Source organism: Ochotona princeps, chromosome 10 (genome assembly GCF_030435755.1).
Source record: "Ochotona princeps isolate mOchPri1 chromosome 10, mOchPri1.hap1, whole genome shotgun sequence".
NCBI lineage: Eukaryota > Metazoa > Chordata > Mammalia > Lagomorpha > Ochotonidae > Ochotona > Ochotona princeps.
Genome location: NC_080841.1, coordinates 36,803,087 through 36,823,732, shown reverse-complemented (window position 1 = coordinate 36,823,732; position 20,646 = coordinate 36,803,087). Strand labels below are relative to the sequence as shown.

At 40.0% G+C, this 20,646-nt stretch overlaps 1 protein-coding gene across 1 annotated transcript in view; it reads right to left on the bottom strand.

Moving 5' to 3' along the window:
- PLXDC2 (plexin domain containing 2) overlaps window positions 1-20,646 on the bottom strand; it is a 415,329-nt gene that overhangs the window by 234,944 nt on the left and 159,739 nt on the right. The window contains exon 2 of the mRNA XM_004578559.3: window positions 6,029-6,240. Coding sequence (XP_004578616.2) covers window positions 6,029-6,240 — 212 coding nt within the window. The remainder of the gene's footprint in view (window positions 1-6,028; window positions 6,241-20,646) is intronic.

Sequence of the window (20,646 nt, the reverse complement as noted above, 5' to 3'; positions counted from 1 at the left end):
GAAATGTGTCACTTAAAAAAAAAATCTCTACCAACTTTTTCCATTTTTAACAATTACAGGAACAGAGCTTTTCACTATAAGGTAGTGCTTGGTTTTCTTTTGAAAAAATGCCACAAATCTGCATTACAACGCTCTTCCAAAGAAGTACTACCTTCTAGGATTTTACAAAGCAGAAAGCAACCCTGAAAAAGGGAATCAGCTCAACAATGAATGTTGAAAATGCTGGTCCTTCTAGTGTATTTCTTTGAAAGGCAATGATTTTTCTTGCTTCTCACAAAACTATATTGACATTTTAATGCTATTGTCAGAACTTCAGAATTACAAAAGCTTATTTTAGGTTAAAACACACAAAAATAGTGTTCTCCTTATCTAAGGATAATCAGATAGTCTCTCAACATACATGGAGAATTTGCCCACATGGATATTAAAATATTACCTTTTTCCCTGTAAAACAATTGGCAAATCAATTACATTGTCAATTATTTCTTCTTAATCAGATTGCTCAATTATAATAATAGAACCAATACAACAACTACCTTGCTGTGCAATTAGTAATTCGTAACTTTTAAAATAAACATGTTAATTGTACAACTTCAAAAATAAGATGCAACAAACTGACCGTTTGTGTGCCACAGCAGACATTCTTAGAGTTTCTCACATGAACTTAACAGAAAAACTTATTGTCTCTAGTTTTTTAGCTAAACTTATCACACATTGGATTTATTGCTTATTCTCAGTTATACTTTTTTTAGATTGAGGTTTAACTCAAAAATGGATGATACAATAGTTCTTAGTTATATCTGTAATTGCTTAAAATTTTTATTTATTATTTTCATCTTATTTTAAAGTTAGAGATACAGAGATAATCTGCTGATTCACTACCCAATTGTCTAGGCCAGGCCAAGACAAGCAACTCAAAACTCAATCGAGGTTCTCCAAGTGGATCCAAGCACTTGACCCACTGTCTACTGTCTCACAGTATATGAATTAGCAGGAAGATACACGAGAACTAGAGGATTTGGGATGCTCACCAGGCACTTCACCGTAAATGCAGGTTTCCCAAGTGACAACCAGTGAAATCCAGTAGCTAAAGCTGGTGAATTTGCTCCTTGCAAATCAATACTGTAGCTACATCACCTGGGAACTTGTTAGAATCACATTGCATCAGAAGAGCTCCAGCTTAGCACTGAGAAATCAGAACATGACTTGGCACCTGACTTCCAGGTGATTTGTATGAGGTTAAACTTTCAGAGGCACTGCCTTCTCTCACAGTATCTGAGTTCATTTGCATTATTAAGCTGCACATTTGTGACCTATAAGCTCAATTTTTAAAATGCTTTCTTTAGATCACCCAAGAGCTTAAGAATCAGGACAAAAAACAAACTCCACAATTCATTTCATAAACCTTGTCTAAAGAGAGGGGTCACATCACTTGCAACCCACACAGGTGAATGAGTGACACAAACTACAAAGCTGGTGTCCTGTAAAGGAGTTTGTGGTTGATTTCTATAAAGTCAAAAACTGTAAGCTGCACATACTGCTCAGCAGGAACAGGGTAGGGTCACTAAGCTTCCTGAGGCAAGACTCTTTTCTTAGCAAAGCTGATGAGGAGCTCCCCATTCTTGGGCGCTGATGTGGCACTGGACGCTATAAGCAAGGACCTAGAAAGGCATAAAGCCTACAAAAGAAGATGCACCCCTGAGCAGGTGGGGCTAAAGGACTGCTCAAAGGCTGTTCAAACAAGGGCAAGCCATAAATGGACTCCAACACCCTGAAGTCCTATGAACCTTGGTACTTCTGAAACACTACTAAACTAACAGCATGCTTAATGGCTGCTTCTGGACACTTCATGCTGAATTCCTAAAAATCAGAAGGTACTCTTCTTCTCACCTGGCTATGGAGTCAGATGTGCACATGAACAGATACTTGAGCTAGAAGAAGGATGTCACTGAAATCAACAATTAGATCGACAGTGCCAGCTGCTCTGATTGGCCAACTCTTGGGTCCCTATACCCAACAGGAAATACAGTTGGCTTTAAGACAACTTTTTAACTTCTTAAGAACAGCAAAAGCAGACAACAATAAACAGACTACTTTTACAGAAATTCTTCATCTTCGATATAAGCTAAGTTTCCCAATATCTCCATTATCTGCACTTGTGCAGTCAGAAATAAAGAATATCACTAAGCAGCAGATAGAGAATGATAGCCTCAGTTTATTTCAGGAGGAATTTGTAGCAAAGCAGCAAACACGATATTGTATTCTTTGGGTTTTGCTTGCTTTTGTTTTGGAGGGTTGGCGAAAGCGGGTTACAATAGGAGGCATGAATATAACAGACAGGAATGCTGTTCTGGACTGTTTTGGACTCACTGCAACAAAAATGATTTTGACAGCCATAACTACAACCACAGGTGCTCTATAAAGTAATTCTGATCCCTAAACAAACTTTGAAAGCATCTAACAGAAAAAAAAAAACCCTCTCTCATATGCAATCTTGATATTAAGCAATGTAAACCAAAACGCACATTTACAAATAGGATTTTTGTCACAATGCCTGTCAGAGAGCATTTGGTTCCTTTCTCTCCTATTTCTGTTTAACTCAATTAGGTGAAAGTTAGTTTCCCAATATAGATGCAACATTCTTCGACAATACTATTTCAAAGGCCAGGATAAGCAAAATTCCAAGAGAAGTTTCCAAAGCCAGTGGCAGTACCAAGAAATTACTTGGAAAACTTCTGGTTGCCAATCACCTCCATCAACCTAAAACCCCAACAATATACATGAATTTCTTAACAAGCTGGTGCTCTTATTATGCAGCTCTTGTTTCCAGACAAGACTCCTAAGGTGAGCTTTTGTGGATGCCTCTGTCCCATATTAGAGTACCTAGACTCGAGTTCCAGCTCGGATCCTCACTCCAGTTTCTTGTTGAGGTGCACCCGGGAAGGCAGTGGATAAGGACTCAAGTAGTTGAGACCCTAACATCCACATGGGATACCTGGACTGAGTTCTGGGTGCAGTCTTCAGGCCGGGCCAACTCCAGGTATTGTGAGCATTTGGCAAGTGAACAAGTACATGGGATCTCTCTCTCTCCTTCTAGTTCCTTCTATCTCTCCCTCTATGTCTCGCCCTTCTCTCCATCTAGCCAGAATAAAATACCAAAACTATTCTCCTGTGGATAACTGGGTGCTGTTCTTCTGAAAAATCATTACTAATGCAGATATCATTTGCTCTCATTTCATTAGAGACAGTAAAGTCAAGTGGAAGGATGAACTGGGAGCCGGGCAATCCCAGGTATGAATACTAGCACCTTTATTTATTAATGCGAGACAGGATGGCAATGCTAACCCCAAATCTTAAATTACCTTCATGTAAACATCACTGAGATTGCCTCATGAGCATGAGGATTTACATTTCAGAAGGCTGCTGGAAACAGTAAGGCAGATGGTGCCCATACAGTGCCTGACAACAGATCACAGCCAAGAAGGAAAACCTCTCTGAGCCATCCTTCCCCCACGCCCTCATTTTCACTGATCCAAATCTATGGACGTTCAATGGTCTGCTTCTGTTAAAACAGACATGAGAAAAGTTCAATGAACAGCAAAAATTCTAGCTGCAGCCATGTCAGGGCTATTTTTGAAGAGCATTCATATATCGCTGAGCATAGAGATTTTCTGTTACAAGGGCCTAGGAAAATTCAATAGCCTACCAACAAGAAGGTGAATTTTTAGGAAGCTGTGTTCTCCCTTCAGAGTCTTGGGTCACTTTTGGGCACACATTATTGGCTCTGTATCCTGTGTGGCTCTCTTTTCTTCATACGGCACCCCAGTAAAGAGTGGCTCAGGAGGGCTCATGGAGCCTGCACTAAGTTGCTGTAACAACACCATCACCAAAAGCACAAGACACCCTGCAGGAGTCACAAAAGCCTTTTATGGATGTCTTAGGACTTCTGCTCCTGATGGACCTGCTGCTGTTGGTTAAGAGATATGGCTGCAACAGCCAGGGGACACAATGGCCACAGATTATCCACAGCCATGCATGGGGCTTTCACACATCCAGAATTTGGGCTGTTAGGGCATCAAGTCTTCTGAAGCCTCTCTCATTGTGAGGGGAAAAAAACACTATTTCCAGGCCGCCATGGTAAATGTTGTAAGAAGTTAAACTCTTGCTAAATAATGAGTACTGCAGGAACTCACTATATGATCCAGTGGAAGGAATGGTATGTAGCTCTTGAAAACTGCAAGCCTGTCACCTGGAAGAGCAGGAACTCAAACTTGAAATTGCAAAACAAACAGCACACAGTGTGGGACTAACGTCTATGGTAGAGTCCCAAAAGGCCAATCATCTTGGCAATGGTCACGGCCTGGTGAACAGCTGAGAACTTCCCTAAGTTTTATCCCCACTTCCAGTTCATGTCCGACCATAGTAAGCCACTGTGCTCCTCAAGCTACTCATGTAAGAATCTGTTTCTAAGCAGCCTCCCTTTAGCTTCCCTGCACTGATCACGTCCAGCCACGGCATATACAGGTCCTCTCTTGGGTTACTAAAACCATCATCCTCCCTCACCTGCTTCTGAGTCTGTACCAAAGACAAGCATGGTGGCCAACCCCCTTGCTGGAGCAAAAAGAAACAACAGCACAAACATGTTTGTGTTGATTGGGTGGTCTTCACTTATTTCTGCAAGATTTACTTGTTTGTTTTTTATTCATATTCATTTGACAACAAGGTCATGTTATATGGTTTGTGAAGTGAACAACTATGGAAAATTAGGAACTGAAACAATGCCTCAGAGTTCTCTGAACAACCCTAAGTAGTCTTTCTGAAATGCGTCCTCTCTACAAACTCTACGCTCTGTACTCCACATGCTACTTTCCCACCATCCTCCATCTCCACTCCACAACTCTAATCGTAACAAAGAATAAACTTGTAGTAGCAGAGTGACCAGTCATCTCAGTGTGTCCACACTTGCTCTACTCAGAGTGGTAGAAGTCTTTCATCTGAGAAAAGTCCTTAGAGAATGGGGTGAGAGGATGCCCAATTCTTGCACCCCATCTCTCAGTTCACTGTCTGCATGTACTAGATAGGCTGGCTGTGCAAAGCAAGACCTTGCAGTTGCCAAAGGCAACCAAAGCAAATGGAATTTCCCTTTTGCTTCTCTGCCCAGAACTATGGAGTGGGAGGGTGCAGGCCATGCTCCCAGAATAGGACAGGATAGTCACCTGAATGTTCTCATTCAAGACGCCTGTTTATCAACCTATAACCCTGGGTCCCCCTATACTCTTCCCTATGTTCAAGAAAGGAAAAATAAACAAAATTTTAAAAGCCCAAACTGTTTCCACTGAAGTCAGTGTCCAGCCACACACTCTACTTCCCTGCTTCTTCATGGGGCAGTGCTTTCCTATTGCTTTGCTTTGAATAAAGAATCTTCTTTGCTTGCACTTGTTTCTTGGCTTTTTGTTTCTATACTGAGGTGAGGAAAGAACCCATTGAGCTTTGCTGGTAACAATTCATTCTCCTATTAATGTTCTTCCCTTCTTCCAGTAATAAGCTAGCAACCAGATGAACTTCTCTCAATTAACCAAGTCCCTGTCTAAACATTCACTCCTAGGCAAAACTTCATCAACAATGCGCAATGTCTCTCTCAAAGTGAGGTTGACCACATCCACGGAAACTGCACAGCCTGTACATTTTTCGCACATGTCAACACCAGGTGATGCGGCTACTTCTTTGCCCAAGTCTTATAGGGTTGATTCAGATCTCCCTAACACCATGTGTGTGTTGTCTCCTTACTGCCATCACCACCACAATCCCGGGCCTGTCTGATTCACTAGTAATTGAGTTCATGGCTGATTCATGAGTTTTTGAGTTTATGCAGTTCACTTCTACTTCTACCAGGGAACTCAGCTGGCCTTTCATAAACAGCCCCAAATCTCTGCAATGGAATGCAAGGGCAGCACATCTGCGTACAGGTTGTACATTTGACAAGGATCAGATTCTCTGATTGATCTCAATCTCCCATGATCCTCAGTACCTCAATCTGAGTGTTGTTGTCCTGCCCATCATCCAGCAGCAGGTCCGCGAAGCCTCTGGGATCTGGGGAGTCCTGGCCCATGCTGGCCCGGTTCGTGTCTATCCCCTTGAGAGAGTCCAGGTTCCTTTTCCACCTGTGGCTGTACGTGTGTGAGTCCACTTTCACGTCTTCTTCTGTTGGAGGGAAGGCCTGGGCAACTTGATACTGCCAATCTGTTTGGGAAAAAGAAAATGCACTTGTGAATCATACATATGGTATCTACTAAAGAAAAAAACAGCTCTGCTAATCACAGGGGAAAGGAAGCCAACATTAACAGTGATGCCTGACTCCACGGACCGCTTTGAGCTCGCATGGATGTCTCTGAGTAGAATGTGATCTCAGGAAATGGTTGAGGTCATGGCAATGGCAAAAATACAGATCTCATCGAGGCCCCCCAAACAGATGTGCAGCCCTGCAGCAAGGAACGCATTGCTATTCCCTCCCCTCAGTCCTCTGTGCACACCCTTCATAAACATCCTTTAGCTATTCTGAGAAAGCAAGCTAGAATCCAAACAAAGGAAACATGCGTGGTTTTGAGCTTATTTGAAAATAAAAGTCAGACATTAGTGTGTAAGTTTACAGTGATTTTGCATGAGGCATACGGATCAGCAAGCAGGCAACAACAACCATGAAGAGTTTAAGTAAATCACAGAATTATCCTTCTCTAGAAGTGGTCACCTACTCTGCAGCTTCAGTGAAGCCACTGAATCAGTAATGTCCCCACGAGTCATCACACATGAGTCTGTTCATTTGTGCTGTTCTCATCTTGGGATCTCATCAGGGTGGTATCAGAGGACAGCGTGACAGGCATTTACAGAAATGGATGGAAAGACAAGGAGATTCCATCACAAAAGCATATTAAAGCCCACTGCAGGGACTGGCCTTGCTGACCCAGTTCATCCAGCTACTACAGGAGGGAAAACTAGATTTAATCATTATTCCCAGTCTTTCATTTTGGTAGGTCAACAGGGGAGGGTGTACAAAAAGTATTGGCAATTCAGTTTCTAAGAACAGTCCTCTCCTGTCCAGCCATCCCCAGAAGACAGGCATTAACAGGCTTCTATAACTTGTAGTATATGGATTCAAAAGATATAAATATTGGGATATGGGTTCAAAACTATCCAAGAACATCTATTTAATTACAGTTATTATGTTCTCCTCAATTACAAAAACTGCATTCAATGCAGCTTATAACACCATCAACTCCCAAAACTAATCATAGTTATGATTGCTGTTCTTTTTAAAGATTTATTTATTTATTTGAAGTCAGAGTTGTAAAAAGAGAGGAAAGTGAGGTAAAGGGGGAAGAAGGGAGAGAAAGGGAGAGAGAATCTTCTGTTGGTTCACCCCCTAGATAGCTGAAACAGCCAGGGTAAGGCCAGGCCAAAGGCAGGAGATGGGTGCTTCATCTAGGTCTTCCAAAACCTTGAGCCATCTTTTGCTGGAACTCCTGAACCGTTACCAGAAAACTGGGATTAGAAGTGGAACAACAGGATTCAAACTGGTGCCCACATGGGATGCCGGTGTCACAGGAAGCGCTGTTACCTTCTATGCCATAATACCAGCCTTCCAATTTTGGCTCTTTTCAACCGAACAAGGTGCTAATAACTCTTACAGACAATGAGGATTTTTTCGTTTTTGGCGTGAAAAGATCTCCTCCCACCTAAGGATAGAGTAGATAGAGTCAAGAGAGATATACTACCAGGTGTCTTCATGCAGAACTTTAAAAGATTAGAGAGCAACACAAGCAAACTCCACAGCAGGGAACTAAGAAGTCAGAGACATACAGCATTGTGATCAACTTATGTGAATGAAAGTCTAGAAAGAACTCACATGCATACTAGCCAAAAACAGTCACTAAGTCACCCTGGACTGACAAGTGTTCAATAAACACATCTACCCACCATACAAAACATGTCATTTGCAATTAAGTTGCCCCACCAAACACTACTTAATGGATGCTGGCTGACTAATCCAAGTGAATGTGTGAACTGGTAGTAAACTTTTCAGAGCAGGTAAAATGAAGTAGTGGAAAAACTACTATACGAGGATTCTGGTCTGGTAAGCTGGGTTTTTTTTATCCCATTATGTTTGCTGGTTGTGGGATCCAGCAGAATCCATAAAACTCTCTTCGTTTTAGTTGGCCCATATTTTAAATAAAAATGATAACTCCTCCCCTGCAAGAGCAGACACCTTGCGTTGAGGATATGTCAGGCCCCAGGACCTATGACTCCACAAAGCTACATAAAACAATTTTATTGGCTTTATTTAGCCACCCTGCCTCATTATCAAAAATATATGAGGCTGCTTACAACAAAGCTAAGCAATAAAATTCTACAAATTCCAGATTAGATCTCTTAGTGCACACTCAGCTCAAGTTCAGAGGCAGGCATCTGTGTAGCTCTTGGCAGAGTACGGCACTGACGCAACTGTGTGAGTACAAAAACCTATGGAGGGACGATGGAAACTGTATCTGGGATCTCTGATGGAAAGTCAGTCTAGATTAAAAAAATTGGAGCAAACATATGTAGAAAATGGATTAAATGATCCTACAGACAAAAACAGTTTTCAAAATATAAAACACACACATACACACCCACAATAGCTGTAACCAGAATTTTTTTAGTTCTCAAAAAGATAAATCAGGAAACACACCTATAACTTCAAAGAATTCATTTGCCTTCCAATATCCTAAGCAGAATTACAATGTAATTCTTGGTTTCTTTTAAATGGATAATATCTTTTGTTTTCTAATAGTGGTTTCACTGCTTTCTTTCTAGATATTCCTAGCATAGAACAAAACAGCATTTGCCAAAATCCCCATTAGGCCCAATAACTTCCATCAGCTTCAGGGGTCCTGGTCCTTAAGACAGGTAAAGCTTCCTGTATAAAATCCTTTTTCTGAATTTGCTCTGTTTTCATCCTCTCCTCTTAAAGTAGAAAATGGGGGGGGGGGGAGAGGAGCTTCAATATTGAGTAACATGAGTCTGTTTTTCACACTATTTGGAATCTGAGGAGTCTGACAAATGTGTCAAATACCTTTGGGCGGTGGATACCCAATGCATTCTGCAGCAGTACTCAGAACTCTTCCTGAACAAGGAGAGTAGAGTGTGCTGCCTCCAGCACTCACAAGGTTAATTCTGCAGGCTGCTGTGGGCTGTTCTGCATTGTTTAGCCCTGCTTCAGAATGTTTTCTTTCTTGGTTCACCAGTCTCTCTGACAGCTGCCACAAGAGACTGGGGCTTGATGTGCCCCCACCCCGCCAACCCATGCTTGCTTCTCCCAGTAGCTGAGACCTGGAGCTTCCAAAGCCAATCACCTGCTCCCTATAATTGTGTTTACAACGAATAAACAAGGCTTTCAGAAAGGACCTGAGGGGGTTTCTAGGGAGACAATTTGTGAGTTATAGACACTGGCCTCCATAAATATCCTGTTTGTTGCTCTTTTGGTCACCATTTCAAATGTACTTTTATTCTGGGCATTTTATGAATAAGTAAGGAAACAGAGGAAGTGGTATTGTGTGCTCATAGGTCAACAGTATCTGGTTCATCAACACTCAGGTATGAAACTGGCATGGATATTGGTCTTATATTCAAATGATTTTTAGCGAAGATGTAAAAAGTCAAAATGGATGTTTTCCATGCAGAAAGACAGGAAATCGGGCTTGTTTCTACACTTTGGAAATTATTACTATGCATTTCTGGGGCTTTCAAGCTCATAAAAAAATTTAAATTGTTCTTTAAATCAGTACCAAAATGAATCATTCAAAAGCTAGATGAAGGGTGTATGCAATGTAACTTTTCCCTTCCCAGCTGTAGTGAAAACAAAAGCAACAGGAGGGATATCTGAATAGTCTGGTTGAGCAGATTGTTTGCTTTCTCTCTATTGTAGGTTAATTAAACCAACCACGGAAAACCTTCATAGCTAATTTTCTCCAGCATATTTGGCTATAACCATTAATCAGACAGCTCATGGAGACATTAAATACATCCAATAACCATCCTTTGGATATAGGAGAGAAAGAAACATGTAGAGACGTGCATTTCTGTACAGCATGTGAAGCGATCTTAACACAGGCTTACAGGAGGAGAGAAAATAAAAATCTGAGTGAAAAGGGGACTTGTTTGTGTATCCAATAGATCACTGTCATGAAACCCACAGTGTGCAGCTCATACAAGGGCAGAAGAGAAACTCATGTGTATCCTCATCTTATTCCGTGTAAACCTTGCAAGTCTCTTCAGGCCTTTCATATTCTATGCTGTGAAATAAAGAGAAAAGGAAAAAAGCTACCCTAGATTGGAAACATTTTTATGTAGGTCACTTTCTAATAGTTTCATTTAAACACTTTCATTGAATTAGTAGGTACGGGCTGAAAGTATTTTAACCAATTTCTTCAGCCCTACTTGTCACAGAGAATACATACACGTGAAACTACAAGGAAGTAACCGCATTACCTAACATACACCTTGTGTAACTGGGGACCCTCAGTATGATACCTTTGGATGAGCACCCTGCTCTGCACTTTACAAGTGAGCCAGCTCAGGTCACTGCTGCAATAGCATTCCAGTTCCTGAAGGGAAGCAGATTTACTGCTGGATTCATCTGTAAATAGATGGAATTATTGGGCTAAGGTAGCGAGTCATTTGACTTTGCATCTAAATGGATTGCAGAAGTAAAGAGAAAACCTATGTATTTTTAAAAAAAGCTAATATACTTGGTTATTTCCAATAATGTACTGCCTAACTGCCTCCCAAGTGGTTTTGAGAATTCGAGTGACACTTCTAGGGAGTAAGATTCCTACAGAGAGTAAGGGCTGTGGAGTGACTTGCATAAAGATGCTGAAGAGTTGGCCTGAGACATCCATTATATTTTATGAATGTTTCCGGGAACTTTGTGCCTACCATATTCAGGACTGGTTCCTGTTCTATTCCCAGAAGAGATGTTTTAGGTCACATATGCTGGTCTCCATTTATTTATTCACCAGTTGTTTCTCCATCTGCTGCTAGACACCTTTCCAGTGTTTAACTTCACTTTATAACTAGTACCTCTATTGGCACTCACTGCCCACCCAACTACAAAACACTTCCTACATTTTCTCCAACCACTCTCCCAGCTTTTCCTCCATTGTCCTTACATTGCCCGCCATACTGGATTTCTCAATCAACTGTTCATTGACTTTGAATGAAGTTTTCTTTCTATGGATGAAAGTCCTCCCCTCATGTCAAAACTGGGGAATCTTACAACTCCTTAAAGATCCAATTCAAATACTGTTTTACTATCTTTTGAAATGAACCTCCCCTGAGTAAAGCAGAGCTGAATAGAATGCAATAACTCTCTTTCCTGGTTCTTTCAACACCCTTATTCTCAGCCCTCCTTGAGTATTAGATTGTGCCAAAGGCTGCTATCCTTGCAAATGCCCTTCCCGAAGTGAAACCTAGGTGAAGGTCTCACCATTCCTTGAAAAAACTGGCCCCATATGCCTACAATAATTGTACAACAAGGCATTTTGCACTGAATCATTGCCTACTGCTAGGATTCAGGAACTTGGGTTCCTTCTGCAAAGAAGGTAGGCATTTCTCCATGCTCCAGTAAAATCTTGGGGACTGAGTTGTTAATGAACTAAGCAAGGTTTCACATGGATAATCACAACTCATTTTTCAATGCTGGGAAAATGGAATGTGTCTTGTATGTCTGGAAAGCATTCCTGAAAACTTGCCCTCGGATTTTGCAGACATTGCCTCGTGTGTCTCTTCTCTTTGCTGGTTTTCTTATGTATCCTTTCCCTGTGCCGATAGCTATGCAGTGATATGTGGCCTTGAGTGTGACTATGAGAATATGTGCTGAGTCTTGTGAGTTCACCCAGCACAGCCAGAGCACACCTGACTCTGAGATGATTCACGATAGGTGTGGAGGTCACCTTGTGTACTTGATAATAAGGAAAACCCTAGTGATGGAAAAGCCCTTAGCAATAGGGAAGTCACTAGTAATAAAGTCCCTAGCCAGCAACAGTCTACCAGTACAGATGTGTGTGTGTGAATATGTGTGTGCATGTCTGTGTCCCAGATTATGATTCATATTGCAGCAGAACTTTGCCTGCACTGTCCTGCCTGCCGGCTGCTCCCTTGCAGAGTGTTCAGTAAAGCTTCCTCCGTTCACTATGTCCTGATGGAGCCTTTTACAGGACAAAAACCTTAACCAATTGCTTCCCACAATAACAGAATCTTCATCTTATTCATATTCTTATGGATGTTGGCCCATAAATAAAAGTCCAAAGGAGGTAGAGTAAAGCCCTTATCTTAAGGATAACATCCCCAGTGCTCCCAACAACCTGAACTGGCTAGATCTGAAGCTGGGTGCTGACAATGCAATCCATATCTCCCACGTAGGTGGCATGAGCCTAACTAACTGAGCCTAACTGAGCCATCACCATTGTTTCTCATAGTCTGAATTGGCAAAAAGGCAGGTTCAGGAGCCAGAGGTGGGTATCAAACCCAGGCACAATGATGTGGCATGCTGTATTAACTATAAGCCAAACATTCACCCTAGTACCCAAAGCTTTTGTATAACAAAGTAATTAATTAATGAATGACTACACAACCACTCATCTGAGAAGTCGTCTTCAAAGCTAATGTGCACCATCAACGTTTCTACATCTTAAAATTTTAATCAAGGATCTGTGTGATAGCCCAGCAGCTAAATCTTTCTCTTGTGTGCACTGGGGTCCCATATGGGTATTGGTTTGAGTCTGGCTGCTCCACTTCACATCCAGCTCCCTACTTGTGGCCTGGGAAAGCAGTAGAGGAAGGCCCAAGGTCTTGGGACCCAGCATCTACATGGGAGACCCAGAAGAAGCTCCTGGCTTTGGACTGGCTCAGATCCTGATGTTGCACCCACTTGGTGAATGAACCACTAGACAGAAGATCTTTCTATCAGCATCCCCTTCTCTCTGTATAGCTGCCTTTCTGACAAAAAATAAATTTTAAAAAATATTAATCATGTTTCTGAGAGAAGAGTAAACGAGGAAGCAAATTTATGAAAGCTTCTATTTATCTATGATGAACTGAAATAAAAAATAGCTCAGTGGCCAGCTGGGTGATCTCCCACAACACTTATGGTTGCAGTTCATCATCTCAGGCCTCCTTGGTTCCTGAAATCAGTAAGAAATACAGCTCTTATCTTAGAAAAAAAGTGGGCCTGGCCCAGTGATGGGACTGGAAAGATATAAAACAGATGAAAAGAGAACAACTGGAAAATAAGGATTGGCTGTAGACATTTGAGACATAGGAGTTTGATCTCTGAGGCTGCAGAGAACTTCAATCCCAGAGGTCTGCAGTTCAGATGCAAGTGCGTAATAAAATGCTGGCTAATACTCATGGTGGGATACTAATATGTTTGGCACTTACTGGTCTCCCATTTCACATATGAGGATGCTGACGAAAGACTAAGTGACAGACTGGGGAAATCACTGGAGCTGGGTCCTGAGGTGCGTTCATAATCACCATCTAATCTGACTCTGATTAGTCTTCCAGGATCACCTGAGCAACCTGTCACAAAGGCTAGTGATACAACATAAGAAAACCATCTAAGTGGAAAGCCAAGATGTAGTCAAAATGTGCTGTTAGAAACAAGTATTCAAACAATCCTACATACCAAAACAAAGAATATAATCTGTCATGTTAATTCTGCTAATGTGGAAAAATAAAACACTTGTCTACAAACAGGGTAGAAAGTAAAGGATGTTACTATTGATTATATTTTTATTCCAGCTTCAAAGATTTGGAAAGCACTATGAAATACAGAATCAATCTTTTTGTTAATTGAAGATTTTCTATTAACGCTGTTGAAATGTGAAAGAAAAATGAAATTCGAGTCTAAATTCCAGCATTTGTGTTACTGTGATGATGTAAAATTCTTATTTTGTAGCAAAAGTACAGCTGTCAAAAAACTAAGGGTATCTACTGATTTTTCAGATGAACCTGTCAAATGTAGGGAATAGGTTCATTTCCATGTCAGCCAAAATCCATAAGTAATCTGCCAATGAGAAATAAGCATCGAATTAAATCTGAAAATCTTTTAATAAAATCCTTGCAGTGTTTCCACGAAGAGCGATTGCACCGTGAATGCAGAACCCTCATAGCATTCTTACGTGGATAACCTCATGTTCCAGGCCCAATGAGGGAGCATAGCTCCATACCCTGTACCATCCACGTTCCCTCCTAGATTCAAAACCTTGGTATTCTTTTAAGCCATATGTCTTATTAACATATTCTAGACTATCTGTGATTGTATATAAAACACATTGTTCATGGTTTCTCTTTATTTATAAAAAAAATCATGCATGATAGTTTAGCAGTTCAATAGCACAAAATATAACTAAAACTACTTGGTAAAATATTTGACACTGCCATTCAGCATTAGCTATCACAAACTGCAACTTCCTGTAGTGGGAATAGTTGCTTTTAAATAAGGACTATGACTAGACACTAACTCCCAATGTAAAAAAAAAAAAAAAAAAAAAAAAAAAAAAAGTGAGACTCTGCCAACCATGGGAGACAGGAAAATCTGTAAACAAGGACCAGTCGTGGCCAACAGTCTCTCTTGGGAAAACGAGAAAAATCCTGAGCCAGAGCAGGCCAGATGGAATTAATTGTTATAATGGTGCCCAGTGTCAGAGATGATGTCCAAATGCCTAGGGCCCAAATCACTGAAGGCCTTCTATGAAATGAAGGCTGCCAGATGTCTGCTAGACTCAATCTCATTCCACACTGTCATCACATCATATGCAGTTTGTGAGGTCGGCATTCATAATGACCCAATGTTGAGCACAGGCTGACTTAGCCAATGACTGCACAGGAAGCCAGCACGTGCACTTCTATTGCATTGTGCTTTACAAATTTCATCTGTGCTAAATTAGATAAACCATACCATTATCAAAACAGCCTCAATTTTCTGTAGATTAAGTGCCATGAAGAGATTTGTGGAAAGCTTCAGATTCCTAACCACAAAATTCTCTTTAGGTTTATCTCTGAAAATGTATGACTCTGCAGTTCTGACTGCATCACTCAAGCAGATCAGTGGCTTCTCAGCCTTAAAAGAGGATGCTCGTGACTGAAAGCCAATTCAGGTACTTAGGAGCAAATTCAGCATCCTTCTAAAATTGAACTGTGATTCTGAAATTCAACCTTAACAAGTAAATGATGAGCTGTTTTCTATTTCCCAGCTTCCCCCTAAAAAATGAGAAGGTCTGAGGCTGATGTTGCAATGTAGTAGTTGAGATCACTGCCTGTGACATGAGCATTCCATACGGGTAAGGGTCCATGTTCCAGCTCAACTGCTTTGCTTCCAATTCAAGTACCTGATAATGGTCTGGGAAATACAATGCAAGGTGGTCCACATGCTTGAACCCCGGCACCCACATGGGGGACCCAGAAGGGACTCCTGGTTTCTGGGTTCAGCCTAGTCCAATCCCAATATGGTGGCTATTTGGATGTGTACCAGCAGGTGCAATGCTATTCTCTCTCATTCTCCCTCTCCCACTCATTTCCCTTTCCTCCCTAACTGACATTCAAATAAAATTTTTAAAAATCTTTTAAAAAGAATAAGATGAGGCTGCTTTCCACATAATGCAACAATGTAAGGATATACAAAGTAGTCCCCCTCACTTTCCTACACCCTGGTGGCTACCTGAACCCACAGACAGTACCACATTCTAAGTTTAGCCCTTTCCCACCTGAATTAACCTGAATTAAACTATGAATTATCTTTCATAGTTTGAGGCATGAAAGCAAAACTAGAACTGATTTATTTTTCTTCTTTTTAAGTCCACAAATAGAGAACAGTCATTTTTCTGTAGACTGTAGTAAGCTAAGCATATATTTTCTTTCCTTAAGTCAAGAACGTTCACTTTCTATTAAAAGCTTTGCTTATTTTGATTGGAAAGCCAGACATACACAGAGGAGGAGAGACAGAGAGGAACATCTTCTGTCCTTTGATTCACTCCCCAACTGGCTGTTGCAGCTGAAGCCAGGAGCATGAAGCTTCTTCCAGGTCTATCACACAGGTGCAGGGTCCCAAGGTTTTGGGCCATGTTCAACTGCTATCCCAGGTTACAAGCAGAGTTGGATGGGAAGTGGGGCCTCTGGGATTAGAACTGGTACCCATATGGGATCCTAGCGTGGGTAAGGCGAGGACCTTAGCCGTTAGCTATCATGCTCGGCCCCAAAACATTCACTTTTTCACTAAAAGGAAATACTTTCTGGCTCTTCTTTGACATTTCCAAATTGGCAGCATCACTCCTCTTGCTTGGGGTCATAATTAAGTAAGGAAAGGATTACCTGAATAAATCTGATAAGGAAGGCAGTTTATAAGGGACTGCACTTGAATACCTAGATCAACAATGACTCACTCCCTGAGCAAGAAGGAGCAGGACAAGATTCCATCTCCTTAACAAGAATAGTATGCAATTTACAACTGGGGAATTGTTGATTTCTGGAATCTCCCATTTCATAATTTTAGACCAGAGTTTAATGTTGGCAACAAAAAATAAAAGTGCAGGAATACAGGGATTGCAATACCTTACTTAATAAGGCTGTGAAGTCCCAGCTTGGCCTTGTGGCTCGGTTTGAGTTCATTATGACTGATTCAATATTTTTACTCATTAAATGTTGAATATCAATCCTACATAAAGCTCAATCCCCTTTTTATGGACTTCATTCTGTGTACCAGGGCTGAGTATAAGGGGTGAACATCACTGAGTCTCAGGATACTTGCGGTGTAGCAAGCCTTTACACAAAACACCCAACATACAATCAAAACCCACAGAAGGATTTAAAACGGGTAAATAATTCACTTTCATACACATTTGAAAAACTGACAGAAAAAATATGAATGACAAAAGAGTAACATTGTATGAACCTAGGCAACTTGTTGACTTGTAAAATGGCCTTCACATGTTTTATCTCAGCAGATACAAATGCTTCCTGCCAATAAAAAAAATCCTCAAAGTTCATAGATAAAAAATATAACTAAAAAACATTCAAAATGTTTAGCATGATGAGTGAAAGATATGCAGCACACTACAATGCTCCACTATGTTCACAAAAATTTAAGGTACAATTAAATGAAAGACTTCATTATTGTATATTTCAAGGTGTTACAGAGAGAGATGGAGAGGCAGCAGAGGGGGGTCTTCCATCTGCTGACTCCTTCCACATTTGGCTGTAACAGGAGTTGGGAGCTCCATCCAGTCTCCCGCTTTGGTGCCGTGGTACCATGGATATTAACCACTGCTAGTCTCAGGTGCAGAGAAGCCAGGACTTGAACCAGCGCCTGTACATTCATCAGTTTATCCACTGCACCTTAATGTTGGCCCTCAATATATTTTTAATTTATTAGTACTTGATAGGCATTTTTGAAGAAGGTATTAATGCTTATTTTACATTATATGCATGCATACTACTGAGATTAAAATTTTAATAAAAATTACATCTTGACAACTCTCAGTGTATAACAAGTGTTCTAGGGTTTGATACCATGTAACAACTTTAGATGTTCAAAAAGATTTCTGATTAACCAAAAAAACTGTGCATGATGGTCTGAAATAGGCAAAAGTAAACTATAGAATAAAATATACAAAAGAAAAAAAAGAAATACATTAAGGCACTACTAATGTTTTTGTGCTATGTAAAATTGCCACTAGCCTCTCTTTTTCTTTTCTTTTTTTTTTTTGGATTAGTTTTTCATTATCATTAATGTTTATACATTTTCTATAATATGCTTTCATAGTGAGGGGAAAATGCAAAAGCATTATCTATATTTTCAAAGATCAACTTAAAAAATTCTGATTTGACTAAGCCTTTCACCACCACCACAATATTCTCATAAAAATATTTTCACGGGCCCGGCAGCATGGCCTAGCAGCTAAAGTCCTCGCCTTGAACTCCCCGAGATCCCATATGGGCGCCGGTTCTAATCCCGGCAGCTCCACTTCCCATCCAGCTCCCTGCTTGTGGCCTGGGAAAGCAGTCGAGGACGGCCCAAAGCTCTGGGACCCTGCACCTGCGTGGGAGACCTGGAAGAGGTTCCTGGTTCCCGGCATCGGATCGGCGCACACCGGCCCGTTGCGGCTCACCTAGGGAGTGAATCATCGGACGGAAGATCTTCCTCTCTGTCTCTCCTCCTCTCTGTATATCCGCCTTTCCAATAATAATAAAATCTTAAAAAAAATTTTTCACATAATCTTAGAACTTCATTCAAATTCACTACTATGTACTCCTCACTGTATTGGAATGAATGAATACATTACATTCTTTTACACACTATCGTGAGTTTATCGGGGAAAGTGAAACACCACGCCTTTATACAGCTTTGTGCTCCTCCTTGAGATCATGTTAACTAATCCAGGCCATATGGAATAACGGCTTGGCCATGCCTAACTGACAGTTGGTGGGAACCTAAACCAATGTAACCATGGTGGAAGGCAATATGGAGATTTGATATATGACCCATCCATCCAACCCCTGGGAATTCACCCAAACAAAATGAAATCACCTACATTTACCAAAACTCAATTTGCAATAGCTAAGATACAGAATCTATGCAGATATCCATCAATGGCTGACTAGATCAAGAAAATGTGGCATACACACTATGGAATATTAGCCATAAACAAGAACAAAATCTTGTCTTTTACAACAAAATAGATGTAACTAGAAACCATTAAGCTTATTGAAATAAGCCAGTTCCACAAACACAAATATTATACTTTTTCCTGTGTTGTCATAAATAATACAAAAAAAAATAAAAAATGTAATCTATGAGTGAAATTCATATAAGGTTTGATTATTGTTTACTGCCTTTGTCTATGTGTTTTGTTTTGTTTTTGTTTTGTTATTTTCCTACTACCTATTGGTTGAATTTTTTACCCAATGGAATATTAAGACTGTGCTTAACAAATTGAAAATAGGCTATCGTAAAAATAGAAAATAAAGAAGGCAGGATGAGAATGGGAGGGTAGAGAAGGCAGAAAGCAAGGTAGAGTGGGGAATATCACCACCCTAAATCAGTATTGAGAAATACATGGAATGTGTTCCCGCTATATAAATAAAATAATTTAAAATTTAAAAAGATCATCTTATTTCTCTGCTTGAAATTCTCAGCCTCCAACATTTAGATATTTGGGGGTTATCCTGAATTAAATTAAAAGCAGCCCTCCAAGTTTCTGAGCTATTTCCTACACTTTGCTCACCTTTCTTACTACATATAAATATCATCAAATAGAAGATCAGAATTATTACACTGCACTTCAAAGTCTTTTAAAACATTCAGAGAGATTAACACAGTGAGAGAAAGTAATTTTGCCCAAGTTATTCTATTTCTCACATTTGATTCATATGTTTAATGAAGTACATCTTCACAAACCTTAGGACCACAAAGCAATGGGCAAAACCACTTAGCTTTGATATAGAGTCCATGAAAAAAAATCACAGGGAAAATTTATGCTTCTGAATATCAAAGGCAGTTGTGAAGTAGGAATTCATAATGACATGTGACAGCAGAGAACATATAGCTCTTTAAACTAAACAGATACACTGTTCTTCATGCTTTTATCTAGAGTCCTCTCTCTATATAGGCACAGATTGGTTTCCTTCTTCATCAAGCACATCTCAAATATTACTAGGAGACTGAATCAATCCATGCAACTCACCACTTTTCATTAGGATTAACTCAAGATAGCATTACGGATGAAATATCTTGATCTAGAAAAAAAAATTCTGTGTAAATCTATAATTTTGAGTTAAAACCAAAATTGTTTGCCAATTAGTCAATTTCCTAAGAAAAGGAAAACTACAAGCCAAAGACAGGAAAATGATAAGTAATACAATACTGGACACATCAATATTATCTTGGGTAAGAAATTCTAGTTACTCACAAATTATATATTTTTTTACTTTTATGTGTCTTTTTTTACTATATTTTACTCAATTGAACTTAATGAGTTTTTTTTTTTCTTTTTTCTTTTTTTGGAAAAGAGAAACCTTTAAAATTAAATATCAATTATCAGTCATCCAAACAGTAGTCTCAAAATAAAGTTGCCAAGATTTTGTAAAAATGCCATGAATGTCTGAGTTCTGTCACTGCTTTCCAAAATAACATTTCCTAATTAAATTGCATGATTGCATATATTTGTGCTGATTATGCAATTTAACATTTCAAATAAATCACAATCAAGAAAATTACGTTAAAAAAATCAAGACAGCGAAAACAACGCTAAAATTAGGTTTCAACTTTTGTGTATATTCCTAAAATATACAACTAACTAGTAAACAATTAAGCTACCAAAGAGAGAAATTCACATTTCAAAAGAAACCTATCAATTACTTTTAGATCTGACACATTCCTCAGTCTCCCTTTATCCATGAATTACCTTTTTTGTTAACAAGAGTGCTACCCAAAACAGTGCATTCCACATAAACTAGGAAAGCCTCGGATTCAGGTATTTGTTACAGAGTCAGTCTAGGAACATCTCCTATGAATGTGCCCTGCCTTAGTACAGAACCAAGACCTGGATCTGATAAAAC